This window comes from Sminthopsis crassicaudata, chromosome 2 (assembly GCF_048593235.1).
Source record: "Sminthopsis crassicaudata isolate SCR6 chromosome 2, ASM4859323v1, whole genome shotgun sequence".
In the NCBI taxonomy this organism is placed as follows: domain Eukaryota; kingdom Metazoa; phylum Chordata; class Mammalia; order Dasyuromorphia; family Dasyuridae; genus Sminthopsis; species Sminthopsis crassicaudata.
In genome coordinates, this window is record NC_133618.1 from 38,807,166 (window position 1) to 38,822,635 (window position 15,470).

General features: G+C 37.1%; 1 protein-coding gene across 9 annotated transcripts in view; it reads right to left on the reverse strand.

The window, feature by feature from the left end:
* CSNK2A2 (casein kinase 2 alpha 2) overlaps positions 1-15,470 on the reverse strand; it is a 37,862-nt gene that overhangs the window by 19,766 nt on the left and 2,626 nt on the right. For 4 of the 9 annotated variants that reach the window (XM_074285889.1, XM_074285888.1, XM_074285890.1 and 1 more), the window contains exons 3-4: positions 8,656-8,757; positions 6,452-6,502 (exon numbers count right to left, since the gene is read on the reverse strand). The exons of 1 other annotated variant lie outside the window; for it this stretch is intronic. In XM_074285889.1, coding sequence (XP_074141990.1) covers positions 6,452-6,502; positions 8,656-8,757 — 153 coding nt within the window. Of the gene's footprint in view, positions 1-6,451; positions 6,503-8,655; positions 8,758-9,114; positions 14,770-15,470 lie in introns of those variants that run through there. 4 more of the 9 variants (XM_074285892.1, XM_074285893.1, XM_074285897.1 and 1 more) reach the window with 3 other exon arrangements.

The window sequence follows — 15,470 nt, forward strand, 5'->3', positions numbered from 1 at the left end:
ATGCGGTAGTTTTCTTTACAAATGTTTCAACTTCCTTTGAAATTTAATCACTGATCTAGTTTGGCTAAACTTATTTGAGAGAAAGTACACTGAATTCGGCATATCTTCCCAACAATTTATTTCTATCAAAACAAAAGTTGTAATGAAAGGCTACAGTGAAAGTTTACAGACATAAGTCATACAGGACTTCTCCTGAGTCTGGGGTCCTTCACAGTACAACCTTGCCTAGAGCTACCAACTATAGTGGTGGCTGTATTCTGGAACTTAAGTTATTTGGGAACATTTTACAAACATACTAGAGGTTAAGGCAGACAAAGGCCTATACAGATATAGAGATGCCAATAATAAATAAGTCAGAGCTGGATACAAACCTAGGTTGGCACAATGCCTTTGCACTTACTAACAGCGCTGTAGGAGGCCAATTCTCACTCACTAGCCTGAATCAATTACTCAAAGGACTTTTTCTTCCTATAAATATTAACTAAAATGTTTTGACCAACTTCAACATAATCTACACAATACATTTAGATTGTAAAATAGAAATATTAAAAATAAAAACAAAATAATATTTTATCTAACTTCCTTTGCTTTTTCAGAGGACAATTTCAGATATAAAAAGGAGACAAGACTATGGAAATGAAAAAACTATAGAAAACCAAATTTATTGCTAAGTTCATGTGTAATCTCAGCCATGATATTTGCTGCAAGAAATGCAGTTTTATACTCTTAGGTGGTGTTAATTAAGAAAATCGATCTGTCACCAGTGAACAGTGAGTTCACAATGTTGTCCCATTTTTCTAGCCAGCTGTGAGAGAACATTTATAAATCCTGCACAAAAGGAGCAAAACTCTTGGTGGGAACTCCCAAGTTACGTTGCACTGAAATTTCTGAAGACAAACCAAATACATCTGTGCTTCCCAAAGAGCATTATACTTTGGTAATATAGAGAGAAATAACATAAAAGAATATAAAATGGGATACATTCCCATTTTTACCAAGTCTAAATTGTTCTTGCCTGCTTCCCTGGAAACTAGGGGGAAAAATCAATTAAGGAATTATACTAGTCCAAATAAAGTAAATAATAAAAATAATAAAACAAAATAAAAAATTTCCCTTCAATCTAGTTTGTATAAAATGTAAATGTGGCCGACCAATGTGGTCTGAAAATGACAGGTGACATTCCCAATACCCACACTGATGCTGCCAGATCAATACAAAAGTAACTATTTGTGAAAACTGAAAGGGAAGTCACAATTTAAAAAACAACTTTATTTGAATGGGAAAATAAAACAAAACAAAAAACATCTGCATGGTGTTTTTCAAAGCATACTCATCTATATAACCTATCAGAAGTCTCATTCTAGAGGCAGAAGAGTGGACTTCACACAGTTCAACAGATAGGTGTTGGAAGAGGCAGAGCCAGCAGTCCTTAGGTTACAATCTTTTCATCCCCTTGCTGAGAAAAGGTGTTTTATTGATATCTATCTACAGCTATAGTGGAAGTCTGACTTGGGAGAGAGGACCTGCGTACAGAGCTGGTAACACTGCCCTGTGAGGCAGGTAGAGCATGTTATCATCCAAATTTTACAAAAGAGGAAACTGAGACTGAGATATTAGGTGACTTACCAAGGCTACAATTCAGCCTCTGGGAAAGACTTTACATCCTGATGTCCAAACCTAGTGTAGCATTTTGTCCTCTGGGTCACATCACCTTCGTATCTGCCTATGAACACAAGGGTGCCAGCCAAAGCTCTACCCCTTTTCCTGCAATTGTCAAACACTTTAACTTTCCCAGCAGAGGCTCCCTGATGCCAGAGCCTCTTTGTAAGAGGGAACTTAAGTAAATAAATTCTGGTTTAAGTTTTCAGGTAGGGGAAGTCTCACTTGAGGCTCCTTACTGAAGAATCACAAGCCCAGACGAGCCAAAGAACAGATTCTAAGTTCAGAAGTGTCTCTCTCTCTCTCTCTCAGCCACACTTAATTGTCCCCCCCCACTGGCAAATTCACAATTATATAACCCTATAAGCTATGGTCGTCTATCTCCACTTCTGTCCGTCTCTTTCACATACAGACATAGACACACATGCTCAGATATCCCCATGGGCCTTGGAAAGGGAAACAGAATCTGGCAGAATTACAGATGGAATTGTTACTTTCAATGCAATTTGAGCAATTCCATTTGCAATTCAAAGAACCAAAGTAACTCCCAAGTCAATAATTCCACTAATTTAAAAGAGTTAAGCAAAATCTAATCCCAGCAATATTAGAAACGCCAATGCTAATTATAAAAAGGTAAAGATAAAAAGTCACTCAGAAGTGTCCATGTGCAAAGGCTTCACTTTTCTCTATTTTAATAATCTTAAGATGAAATAAATTTCTTGGTCCTAATAATAAGAAATTTAATTTAAATATAATTTAAATTAAATATAATTTAAGAAATTATATATTCTAAATATGGCTAAACTTAGAATATGTTGACCATGCTTATGGAGTATAACTAGTTAAAATAAAACTCAAATCAAATTTATTATAAAGTAGCCTAAAAATGTCATTCTTTTTCTTCAAGAAAAATCACAAAAATAACTATCTTAGAAACTATTAATTTGTTCCACATTTTTAGCTAACTATTCTAATTACCCTGGCTTATCTTCACAGTAAGATCTGACCAGGATGTAAAGCTGGCATCTAGTCTAGGCACTAGCAACGGAAGCATCAACACCACTTAACTCAGTGGGCCCATTTTATACTGAATCATCCTGATAGTTAAGTCTTTTCACACATCCAAATGAAAAGCCCTCTTGCTTTATTTTATGTCATTTTCCTCTTGTCCAACTTCCCAAAGACAAGGAAAACAACCAACTCACATTCTCTTCATAAAAACTCTTCTCATACCAGATTAAAAAAACAAACCAACCCCAAAACACCATTTCACTTTTTCTTCACTATTAAATAATGCCTGGGGTTTAAAATATTTTCTTTTCCTTCATTGTTCATTATCTGAATCCTCCTAAAGGTCTTTATATTAAAGTGGATAAAATAATCTAAAATTATTAAAATTGGGAAAAGTGCTTCCTGGACTTTGCTCATTTAAATTCATTCTAATAACACTACTACTGACCTTCCCAGTCAATGTCACAAAGGTGGTGGCATTTTCTCTTTTAACCCTTAGGTCTGTTTCTTCCATAATTCTAGATCTAAGCCAAACTATCTCATGTTTTGTTTTGTTTTGTCTTGTGGGGAAAGAGTTGTTTCCATATCATATGTATTAATTTCTAATTTTATCTAATATTAGTTGGATAGTTTCTCTAAAATGATTTTAATGTTAGCAACATGTTCTAACTTCCAGATCAATAAAGACACTGAAAACAGTAGTGTCTGAAAATTATCACTGTGAGACCACTTGAAGTGTTCCTTTGAACTGATAGTGAATTACTGGATAAGCTTTTGGATGCTGCCATTAAGCAAACTGTTAATTATCTACGACTGGGGCAAAATCAGATATTTGACTGACAGACTGTGACGGAACAAATGAAATTAACCTGCCATAATTTGTTCTCACAAGCCCACCTCTGAACCTTAGTATTTTAGTTTTCTAAGTGATAAAATATTGACTGATGACTTATTTTAGTAATTTCCCAAGTACTGCCATTAAAACTGGATGAGCTATTCTTTCCATATAAGAATATTTAAAGTCAGGGATCACTTACAATCAGCATTAAAGAAAAGATTAATCTCTAAACATTCCTAATAACCTAATAAAATATTAATTATAGATTATAATCACCCCCCATAGTCTCAAATGATTGACTCTTTAGCCCACTTTTTTTTTTTTTTTTTTTTTTTTTTTTTAGTGAAACCAACTTAACCTTCCTGAAATTATTCTGTTTAAATCTAATTTGAGAAGAGGAAGGAAAAAAATGTCTTTTCACTTTATCATACTAAAGGTGAAGAGATTTTGGAGAATTCTGGGAATTTCCTAAATTTTTTGTTATGAGGAATTTATAAAATTTCAAACTTGAAAAAGCAGGGTGATTTATGAGCTGCAAAATCCTAGGTGAATATTTCATTTGCCAGATGAACAAGATCCTATGATCCTATTAAGTAGCCATAGACACTTATTTGTGGCATCTTAATACTGGAAGATTGCACTATAAACTCCCTATTAAGTCCACCTTTTAAATATCTCCAATAAATGGTTTAATCACTAAGGATACTTAGAGGTGATGTGTGCATACAAGTACATGAACATTTTGACAGGCAAACTGTGAACAATGAACAGACCCTAAAAGGAAGAGTAGACTGTCTTTGGGAAACTGTGTAGTATTTATATATATAGCTTGCCTCCAAGCTCTCCCTAGGAAAAAAAAAAAAAAGCCTATTATTTTTAAGATATTCTTCCAATAAGGATGCAACTATATATTTACTCATAAATATATAGAGTAAATAGAATTTACTCCTTTAGAAACTTAAAAGGAAAATTCTAAACAGTTACAGTTACAAGTTAACCAAGAGGCTACTATCCCTTACATGGTGGCCATTAAGTAGGATGCAACATAGCAGGTATATAGAATTACTCAGAAATGTAAAGACTCTAATCTAAAACACAGAGAACTAAAAAAGAGTGGGCTTGTAATGGAGCAAGAGGGAAAGGCAAGTATAACTGGTGGCTGGTGTACCAGGAGCATTAATGCTTTCCAGTATGTTAGGTGGAGGCTCTGTGGAAGGCATGAGAGAGTGCACATGAAATCCCAACACTTAGGATATGTAATACTACAGGAGCCATTAGCCATCAGCTAGGAAGTTCCTGAACATCTGGCACATTAAGAGGACTCATTCTTTCATACTTCCACTCATGTTCAATCAAAAATGTTCAGAAATCTGGATCATTCATGCTGTATAATGTGGTTAAATATAAGTCAGTAAAAGTACTCTAAGCCCCCTCTGAAGGGTTCATTATTTTAGAGGAATTGTTCACAACTGACTGTTCCACACTTTCAAAGCAATCAAGTGGAAAAGCTATTCTATCTGGAAAAAGTTGCATTGTTTGTTATGTAAAATTTGCCAAAAGGTGTTGGGTATTCTTCCTTATTTTTTGTAATTGTTAACCTTGCCTTGCAAAGGTGACTATTCTAAAGGAAATTTAATTTAAAGATTAAATCCTTTTATTCTCACCAGAAATAAACAATCTCAATAACTACCAAAGTATCTGAACATCTGATCCATCTTAGCCTCCTTTTCAGTCATGGCAACCAAAAGTGGCAAAACAGAATCCTCATAATCACTGATATTTAACAAAGTAAACTCATCTCAATCGCTTATAATCTTGTCATTTACCTCCAAACACTGATCCCCCTTCCTTCAAACTTAATTCAAAGTTCTACACAGTACTTCTAAGAAGTCTTTTTTCTGTTCTAGCTTTGTGATTTCATGAGCTTTGGCAACTTTCAGTTTGGAAACTCTATAAGCCAACATCTGGGGTACCATGAGGTGAGTAAGTAGGTCTTCTGATTCCCTTCTGTCATGCTGTCTCAATAACAGTTGATCAGACAAAGTGTCATCATAAAGAGGCAAGTATTTGAGTTAGAACCCTCATCTCCTGCTCCAAACACAAAATAGAAGGGTGTGGGAGTCGAATAAACCCAAAAAGCCATCAACATATAAGTTTCCTAACTTGCAAAAGTTTGAAAACATATTAAACACACACCTGTACAAATAAATTAGTAATTGCTTGAGTTTAACATCCAGAAAAAGAACTATGGAAACTAAATGTAAATCAACACATGCTTTGTTCACTTCTTTTTCTCTCCCATGTTTTTCCCCTTTTGCTCTGATTTTCCTCTCCCAACATGATTCATAAAGCAATGTGTATTAAAAATACATTTTTAAAAAATCTCAATTCCCCCCAAAAATTTTTGTTATGTATGTATTTATGTATTCTTTCTAATCAAAAACAGAGCTCTTTAAGTTCATGGTTATCATTCCATACTAGCCCCACAGGATTTCTTTACAAATCAAAGCTACATCTCTATCAACAATATGGCTAGAAATAGACCATCAAAGCAAAAGGATTATCTTAGATTGAAAACACAGCAGAGCAAGCAAGGCTATATTAAGAATGGGAAGGGTGTGAGCAACTTTTCAAAATACAATAATAACTCTTCTCATTTGTCTGTATTTTCTAACTACTTTCAATAGTTATCAGGAAGAAAAACAATTAGACTATTTCTAGTTTATTTATTATTCTGTGAAGACCCTACTCTGTTAGACAATCATAAAATGTGATAGGTAATCAATCCATCATTTTATTATTTCCTACCTTCAGCAATTATAGTCTTTCCAGGACTTCCAACATTTTTAAAGTTTTAATGTATCTAAAATACATTCTCCTTTCTAAGTTGTATATTTAAGAGATAAGAAATGTATTCACAGATATTTAGATATATATACTCACCTTAAAATCTGTATTATTGATGTATTCAAACACCAAAGCTGGAGTCTTTGACTGTTAAGAGATAAAAGTGGTTTTTAAGAAAATAAAATACAGTTTTTGTCACATACTCCCAAGTTCCCACTTAGACTCAAAATTACAACACTTTGGAATCTTATTGAAGAGTTCATGCTTCAGCCTTAGTTCAACAATTCTGACCAGAAACTGGGCTTAGTTGGGCCAGAATGTGCTCAAAGCAAAGCCACACAAAATGAGTGCATAATGAAATCTCCCTACTGCTCCTGATTATCAATAGCCTTTTCCCTCATTAGATTAAAACCTGCATTTCTCAGCATTACCACTTGGTGACCAAAAATGGCAATCTAAATGTTCTATCTTGGTCTGTTCAGACTAAATCAGAAAAATTGACAGTTATTCCAGATTTTGCTTAGAAATGTTCAATGAGCTAAAACAGAAAATTATACTGTTGGCTGAGAGATGTAAGATTTTAAACACTACTGGACTTCACACAAGTGATGTAGTGATGGAAAGCTGTGTATAATTAATAATGTAAATGTCATGCTGTTAAGGAAGTCTTGAGAATCTTTGCATAAAATGAATAACCACCCCAAATCTGCAAATCTGATATTCAGGAAATCAGGTTTGTTCAAAAAAACAAAACAAAACAAAAAATCAACTTGCATCAGTTATTCTCAAATAGAAGGAAAAAAGCAGTGGTTAGTTTAGAGTGGGAGAGAACAAAAGAAAATAGTCGTGAAAAATTTTACATCTAATATTATCTGGATAGAAATAGGTAGTAGTTGCCTAGGGATCTTAATACCCTAGAAGTACATAATAGGCCTCAGTCTGTATTACCTCTTAACTAGCCCAAGAACAGTGGTAGCAGGAAGTCACAAAATGATTCACCAACAGCACCAGCAGGATGAATTAGTCTTCTTCTTTTTCTACTACCACTATATGTCTGTCTCACCTGGAGACTGGGAGCTGGCTACTGCTTTTCAATTGCAATGATCAGGAGCTGCTGGGGTCAAAGCAAGTATGCTTGCTAGGCATTCAGAGAGATGGGAGTATCCTGAGAATTATGTTTACCTCTCAGGCCCATGCTAATGGGTCCCTACCAAAGATACAGGACACATATATGTATACGGTTAAGAATCACTTCAGTGTGTCCACAGGAAAAAAGAAATAGGGTATAAGATAGCTTACTAAGAAAAACAATTTTATTTAAATCCACACTATATAGCATGGAGTTGCTTTTAAATGTGATAATCCTGTAGCAAGCACTGGTTTCTGAGAAGTAGTAGAAGTAGGCATTAATAGTGACTATTCTCTCTGAGACAGTTATATATGCTGTCATTCTCTAAACTCCAAGAAGGCAGATACCATTTATTTAATCTCTGTATCTTCCTAACACCCAAGCACAGTGCTCTATACACAACAGGAAAAATTCACGAACATTTGCTGGATTGAATAAGGCTTATCTTGGCAATTGTCTCAGGTCTTTAAGAAAAAATGAACAGACTCCTTAATTTGTTTAGTACACACCACAGATGAAAACTAGGAAACTTCTTCAAAGGAAATTAGGTTATTATGAAAAGGAGAAAGTAATTAGGGGTATCTAGGGAAAAATAGAAGAGCAAAAGAGAAAGAAATGAGATGGAAGAAAAATGAGGGGACTTCTTCAACTTGAATAGTCAGTCAAAATAGCTGAAATTTATCCACCAAAGAAACTAATTTAGCTACACCAAATCAGAAATAGTTTTAAAAAAATTCTTGGGAATTTTCAGCAAGTATCTCAATTGCACCTGTAAAAAATGTAAACCCAGAAATATTTGCAATAATGTTACAGTACAGGTTTCGACCTTTAATATGAAAGACAGTAGTTGTATTTTCGTTTGAAGATGTTTTTAAAACAATTATATTCTATGGAATTCAAGGGTTCCATGAAAAATTAGTACTAGGTGATATTTTGAACTGCCACAAATCTTTTCTGATTAAAAAAAAAAAATTCAAAAACAGGTAAGCACGATTGGCACCCTCAATAAGGGTTATTTCCACTGCAATAATGTTCTCTTTCATTTTAAAAATAACCACAAGAATGACAGGTGGGCAAGGGCACTATTGAAGTAGAAGAACTTCGATATAACCACAGTTTAAAAACATTTCACTGTCCTAGCATGGGACCCCAAAGCCCCTCAAGCACTTACCACTGGGTCTTTCACAGTGTCAATGAGCTTAATGATATTTGTTCCACCTCGAAGATTTTCCAGAATCTTAACCTCTCGTTTTATCTTCTTTTTCTTCACTGGCTTAAATACATAAGAGCAATTAGAAGTGAGACTCCTTTTGAAGTTAATTCTGGTTTACTTGTATCCTATACAACTAGGCTGTTTGACAAAATATTTCTCTAAATCTGAAGAAGTGAGGCAAGTGATCAAACAGCTGAGTCCATTAGAGTGAGTTTAAGTTCCAGGCCTTTTCGGACTAGTGCCACAGCCTCTTAAACTCATCCCATTCAGGTCAATCTGAAAATTGATCTCCTTATTTTGTTTGTTTGTTAGACAAATGCCAACTGGAAAATCTTAAAAACTTTTACAAGTCTGAACGAGCAGCTGTACATCTTACAGTCACAGAACCCCCAAAACTGAAACAAGGTAGTAAGACACCTGTTCTTGCACTGGTTTATACATGAGCATTTCATCTTCCAGCAAGTGGAGGTCGGTCCATTGCAATCCAGTTTCAAACTTGGGTGAGCCTCAGCTGCTGGCTCCCATGGACTTCAGATCTAGGATCTAAAGTAGGCAGCATACCCGGTAAGCTCTTACACTGGATCCCATTTCTAAAGAAACAGATGTTGGATCAGCAAAAAAGAGATCAGCTTTTGCTACGACACTGACTGAAAACCTCTTCACATTTAGGAATCAGGAGGAGGCTGCCAGCTGAGCAGTACGCTGACTCAAACCATGAGAATTTCAGAAGAAAAAAGCATCGCCCTTGCTATATTTTTTCAGTGAGTGACAGGCAAGGTCTCCAGAACATGTTAAATATGACTAGAGTGCAAAGCACACAACAAGCAGGGGTGCAATGTCTCTGCCCTGTGCAGACATTTTTCCAAAGATATGTGTGTCTCTGGGAACAAGCTAAGGAATAAGACGCCCACCAGCCATCCAAACATCTGAACAGGTAAACAGAAAATGATGTCAACTGGTCAGCCACGATGCCACAAAATGTGACTAAAATATTTTGTTCAGCTGAATTCGGCATGTGTATGTAACAAGCGAGTCGATGCATCCAGCATCTACCAAGTGTCCATTACTCAGTTCACAGAGCCAGGTCTGGAAAGGACCTCAAAGGTTTGAAGTCCAACCCTATCTCCTTTTACAGATCGGGAAGCTGAGGCCAGAAGTGGATATGACTTGCCCATGGTCACACCAGAGATTCTGGATTGGAAGCAGGGGTTGAACCTGGGGTCTGTGACTCCAGAGAGCCAGTGCTCTTTCCACAGCAGCCTGCTACCCTGAGACACACAAGCTGGCCATAGTTTACTACAGGGACAAAAACAGAATCCACAGTTGTCCCCCTCCCCCACTTCACTCACCCAGGCAGAGGAACACCTGCCCCCAGGGATCAGGTTTCAATGAAAATGAGCTCCTCCCCACAAAGGCAGAAGCCCAAAGACCTAAAGAAAGGGGCCTTCCACCTATCAATTATTTAGCAAATGCTAACACAACAGGCAAGGTTTTTCAAAGGAAAGCAACTCGTGGAGTGATCAGCTGGCAGCAGAAAACAGCAAGGAGCTTCCTAGAAATAACAGCAAAGAAAAATAAGGATCTTTTGCCTCAAACTTGCCAATCTCTAATATCAGAACAGACATGCCATGCCAGCTTAGTCCACTGAATTAATGCTTTAACAAGGCTTAAAAAAAAAAAAAGAGTAGCTATAATAAAAAATCAGATATTCTGAGGTTGCCTTGGTAAAGCCTCTTCCAAACCCTAAAGTACGCCATAAATCCTACCTTTCTCCCCTTAGTTAACAAGAGTTAAGGCAGATCCAAAGCTCCTGGATGGGCTAGTTAAGATGAACACAAACACTCCTTTTCTGTCCATGATGTGAGTAAAACCTATTCACTTGCTTGTGAATCTCACTTTGCAATACCACCCGGGCAGCTGGGGATGGAAATCCATATGGGCAAGGGCAAGGCTTCATTTACCTTGGCTTTCCCCCTTCCCTGCAGCACCACAATGTGTCCTGGAGCCCAAATCAAAAGCTCCTTGGTTCAAAGGCAAGTACTGTGAAAGTGTAGGATCCTCACTTTTGACCTGAATTAACCTAAGACTCCATCTAATCTTTGTTCAGCCCTTTAAACTTGGGAGATGTTCCAGTAGCCAAACCACAAATGAGCTCCTTGGGAATGGTAACTTTAATTTTCCAAATGGAATTGGAGAGCATGACCATAGAAAAAAGTTAATGATTTTACATTTCATTATTTTACAGAAGATCTTGTAATGGAGCAGAGGGAGCTATAAAATTACTTTCTTCCAACTCCATAACAACAAAGAATCCTGATCTGATCAAGGCCCATAGGGGAAGATGGGTTATTTTTAATAGATATGAGAATTTTTAACTTCTTGTCTGGAATCCACAAACAATATATATCAAAATATACATTCACAACAGCCACTCCAAATTGAGACAATATACAAAGGCTTCCCTGGCAATCTCCTACTTCCTTCCACTCCTTATTTCTGGAAAAATACTCCTATTTTAAGTTTTGTTACTCCCATGTTTGATCATAGAATTTTTGTTTAGTTTGGCGATTTTAACAAAGCATTGTATATCTTTTACTTACAATTTTAGTAGATAAAATTAGAAACATAACTCAAAAGTATCTAAATTTGAGAACTTGAAACACTGAATCTAGTTACATAAGAGGACAACACAGAGAACAAAGTATACTTTAAGCACGATATGCTTAAGGAAAATACTTAATACACTGTTTAAATTTTGTGGAAAACCTCTTTTGAGAATGAGAATAAAAGTTTCCTTTCCCTGCCTGCTCTAGAAGGTTACAAATAAGCATCAAATCCCACCACTTCATGGAAAAATCTAACTCTAGGTGGCCAAGGATAGTAAGGTTAACTCTTCCTGCTCTGGAGCGCTTCAATATGAGGTTGAACTTGTTAAGTGAAAACTGAGACTTTTAGCAACAAAATGCAAATTTAATGACAGACTATTAAGAAATGCAAAAGTTGAAATTCTTTAAGCAATCTTAAGTAATAAAATCCATCAGACACTAGCACCCTATCCAACTCAATCCAGCCAGAGCTGGGCTGCTAAATAGCTTCTCCCTGGATGTGCAGGCCTGACATGTCTGTGCTGACCTGGTCCAGGATTACAGATTCCCTAGCTCCTTCAAAGTGAACTTCAAGGGTCTTTCTAACAGGGAATCTTTGGGGATCTGCCCCAGTTGTCACTGCTGTATTGACTGGTTCTCCTGAAATTACTTTGTATTACTTCCCTGACATATATGTTTCATCTCTCTGGTAAAATACAAGCAACATGAAGATAGGGACTGTTGCATTTTTGCCCTCATTACCCTAACACTCAATGGTGCAGTACACGTGACCTAAACCAAAAAGACCTACTAGGTTTGAGGCCCAACGGGTACAAAGACAAAATAAAAGAGTCTATGCCCCCTATGAACTCTGCATGGAGTTTGGTGGCTTAAATTGCATAAGTAGAGTTGACTCAAGTCCCTTCTGCCCATCCTAATGACAGGTCCACAGGGCAGCACGAGGAGCTGACTTAGGCCTGGACTGCGGCAGTCAGGGTATTTCAAACCAGTTGAGTTACTTTTGCTCTACAACCAACTGAACCATTGATTACATCACCAAGGCATTCATTTCATCACTGGCAATTGTAGGAAACAATGGCTGCTAGGATGCAGCCTAATTTCAATTAATTGTGCATCTGCTAATTGCACAATACAACTAGTTACAGGAAATCAGGACATTTTTGGAGTTACTAAAAACAAATTTACTCTTCACAAAATAAAAGTAATTTTTGAAATATGTACTAAAAAATTTAGAGGATTGTAACAACTTTACAACAATGGAAAGACTGAAGAGCCAGGGGCAGAGGCCTGGGAAGAGATCCAGGGACACAAACACCTAGGTGACCCCAACCTAGAGACAAGGGGCTCGGCTCAGGGGAATTCCACAGCCTTTACTCAACACTTGGAGCCCCAATTCTGAGACTTCTGGTCCAATGGAATCAATAAGAACTTCTCGAATTCCCACGTTAGTTATCCAGCAAATCCAAATACACACCACTTTTCATGCATGTGGCTCCATATTCTACCAAGTATCTGTGAAATTCTGTGTAAAAACATCCAGGGCATCATTACTCTGAAGTCTTTGACAATGAGAGTATGAGGAAGATGTGGCAGTGCTGCAATTTATAGTCTTAAAAAATCTGCCTCCAGAAAATGAGATTCCACAACAGACTCAAATAGATAAATTTGAATATCTTGCTTGAGAGGGAGGGGGAGAAAAGAACCACCTTTGACCTCCGCAACCAGATGTAGAACTTCTGGTGTAGGATATTTTGGGATCAATACCACCAACCAGCAGAGCCAAGGGAGCACAAGAGCTCCTACAAGCCTTGCCCAGAGTCACTGAGCCAGGATGTGCCCAAGGAGAGGCTCTGAACAAGGTCTTCAAGACAGAGGATGCTGGTGTGTCGGACTAGACAGGATCCTGCTCACAATAGCTTCCACTTATGTGGCATTTCAGTTTGGAAAGCACTTTATATAATTATCTCATTTGATCCTAATCTACTCCATGATTAAAAACACTATTACCATTATTTTACAGATAAGGAAACTGAGGGTAACAGAGGTGAATTGGCTTGGCCCAGGGTCAGTCAGTCAATAAGCTCTGATTAAGCAACTCCTGTGTACCACTCGTGGTGCTAAGAGCTAGATAGTTCTGGCCTTCAGGGAGCTCCCAATCTAAAGGAGGAGGAGACCACAAGCACAGACAATATCATTAAGTTCCCAGTCTAGCTTCTAAGGCAGAATTTGAGCACAGGTACTTCTGGATGCTGCCTTTTAAAATGAAACTCAGCCACTCTACCACTTGCTCTGTCCCTCCTCTCTAGGACTCATTTTCCTCATTTGTGAAGTGGGGGGAGGGGGAAGGTTTACATTCTGGGGCCTCCAAGTTGTCTTCCAAAAATCTATGGTTCTCTTCACGTGACAGAATACTGAAAAGGGGGTACTATTCTTTTCTTTGGGAATTTACATATTACTTGTGCATTTCCTTAAGTTCCTGACTTCCCAACTGTAGCTAACACACAGTAAGATCATTGGAAGAGGCAATTTTTCTTGGCTAACCCAGTACTACATGCAGTTAGTCCTTTACAATAAAATCAACTGCTCTAACTATCAGAAGATACACCAAAAAGGGGGGAACAAAAATTACACCTTATCAGGATATAGGACATTTCATAAAGATTCTAATATTTTTGAGTCATTTATATTGGCTGGAATCTAGCCTGTCAAGACATATAATGAATAGTCACAAACTTCACTTTAGTTTTTCAACCCATACAAATAAAGAGACAAAGTGTGAATAAGAGAGGAAGGTGTGTAATGTGTTGTGCTGTTCACAAGGGGAGGCAAGATAATCCTAACCCCACACTAAGGAAAATGTCAAGAAGTTCTCATTCAAGGGACACTTAATTAATGCTCCCACCACTAAAGCACTGGCTCTTCATCTGACCCAGTCCTTAATATCATTTATTCTTTGGATCCTAAGGCTAGGAAGCAAGAGAAGCTATATAGCTTGGTAAACAAAAGTACTAAACTAAATATTGGCAAACCCCAGTGTACTGGATACACAAGGGGCATCCTTTGAGTGGGTAGAGCTTCCATCTCACTAAGCTGTCCCGAGAATAAACAGTCAAGAGTTGGTTTTAATGGGGGTGGGGGTGGGGGTTTGGATGGGCATAACTTGTTTAGTGTAGCTAACTACTCACAATTATTATAAGGTGTGACTATTGAACTAAACAGATTTTTAAAATAAACCTTCTCAATTTACAGGTGAGATACATCTACAAACAAGTACTAGACTCTGCAAAGTAGTCAACCTAATGAGACTATATACATATTCCAATCAAGTTGCCATTTGCTCAAAACACTTTAGGGAACTCTAAAAAAAGCTTTCAAAATAAATGCCTTCAATAGTAATGAAAATAACCAAAAGGCATTTGGAACCAATTCAAGTAAATGAGTGTGGGTGATCAAGTTGGGGAACAGCATTTTGGATTTATTTATTAAAAAAAAAAAAAAAAAAAAAAAAAAAAAAAAGGCAGAAAAATGAAGTTGATTTTTTGGTCATGCTCTTGGCTGGTTCTGGATGCAATTCCAAGAGGAAGGAGTGTCTAAACTATTTTGTACAGGGGATATATTCTTAGAAAAGGTAGCTATAACTCAAAAAAAGACTATTTTGAAGAGGCCAATATTTAAAGAAGACAGTGTATGTTTGAGTTCCCTGCATTATGGCAACTTCTTGTGTTAACCAAGAGGAAAGCCAGCTCCATCTATCGCAGGCCCTCCCTGTTTGGGCCACAGCACACTTCCCCACTCTGCCAGCAGCACGATGGATCGCCATTGAGAGATTGTAACCCACTCCCTCAATATTGCCAGAGTAGAAACTCAGGAATACAAATCGAATGGAATCATCATTCATAGAGAGTACTAAGACACAAAAAAATTTCAATCCTACTCTTATTCTGAAAATCTATTCAAAATGCTACAAGAACAAGAAGGCACAGGCAACAGCTGAACTCATTTCACTTAATTCCCTTTCATTTTTCAGAATTACTTGAATAAACCAGAACTGACCTGCCATGAGCACTCATGAGATCCTAAGAGTTTCTCACTGCGCCCTTTACCAAACATCATTCTGAAGAATCAGTTCCAAATACATTATCCACCCAGGGAATTTCAGTCAAGGGG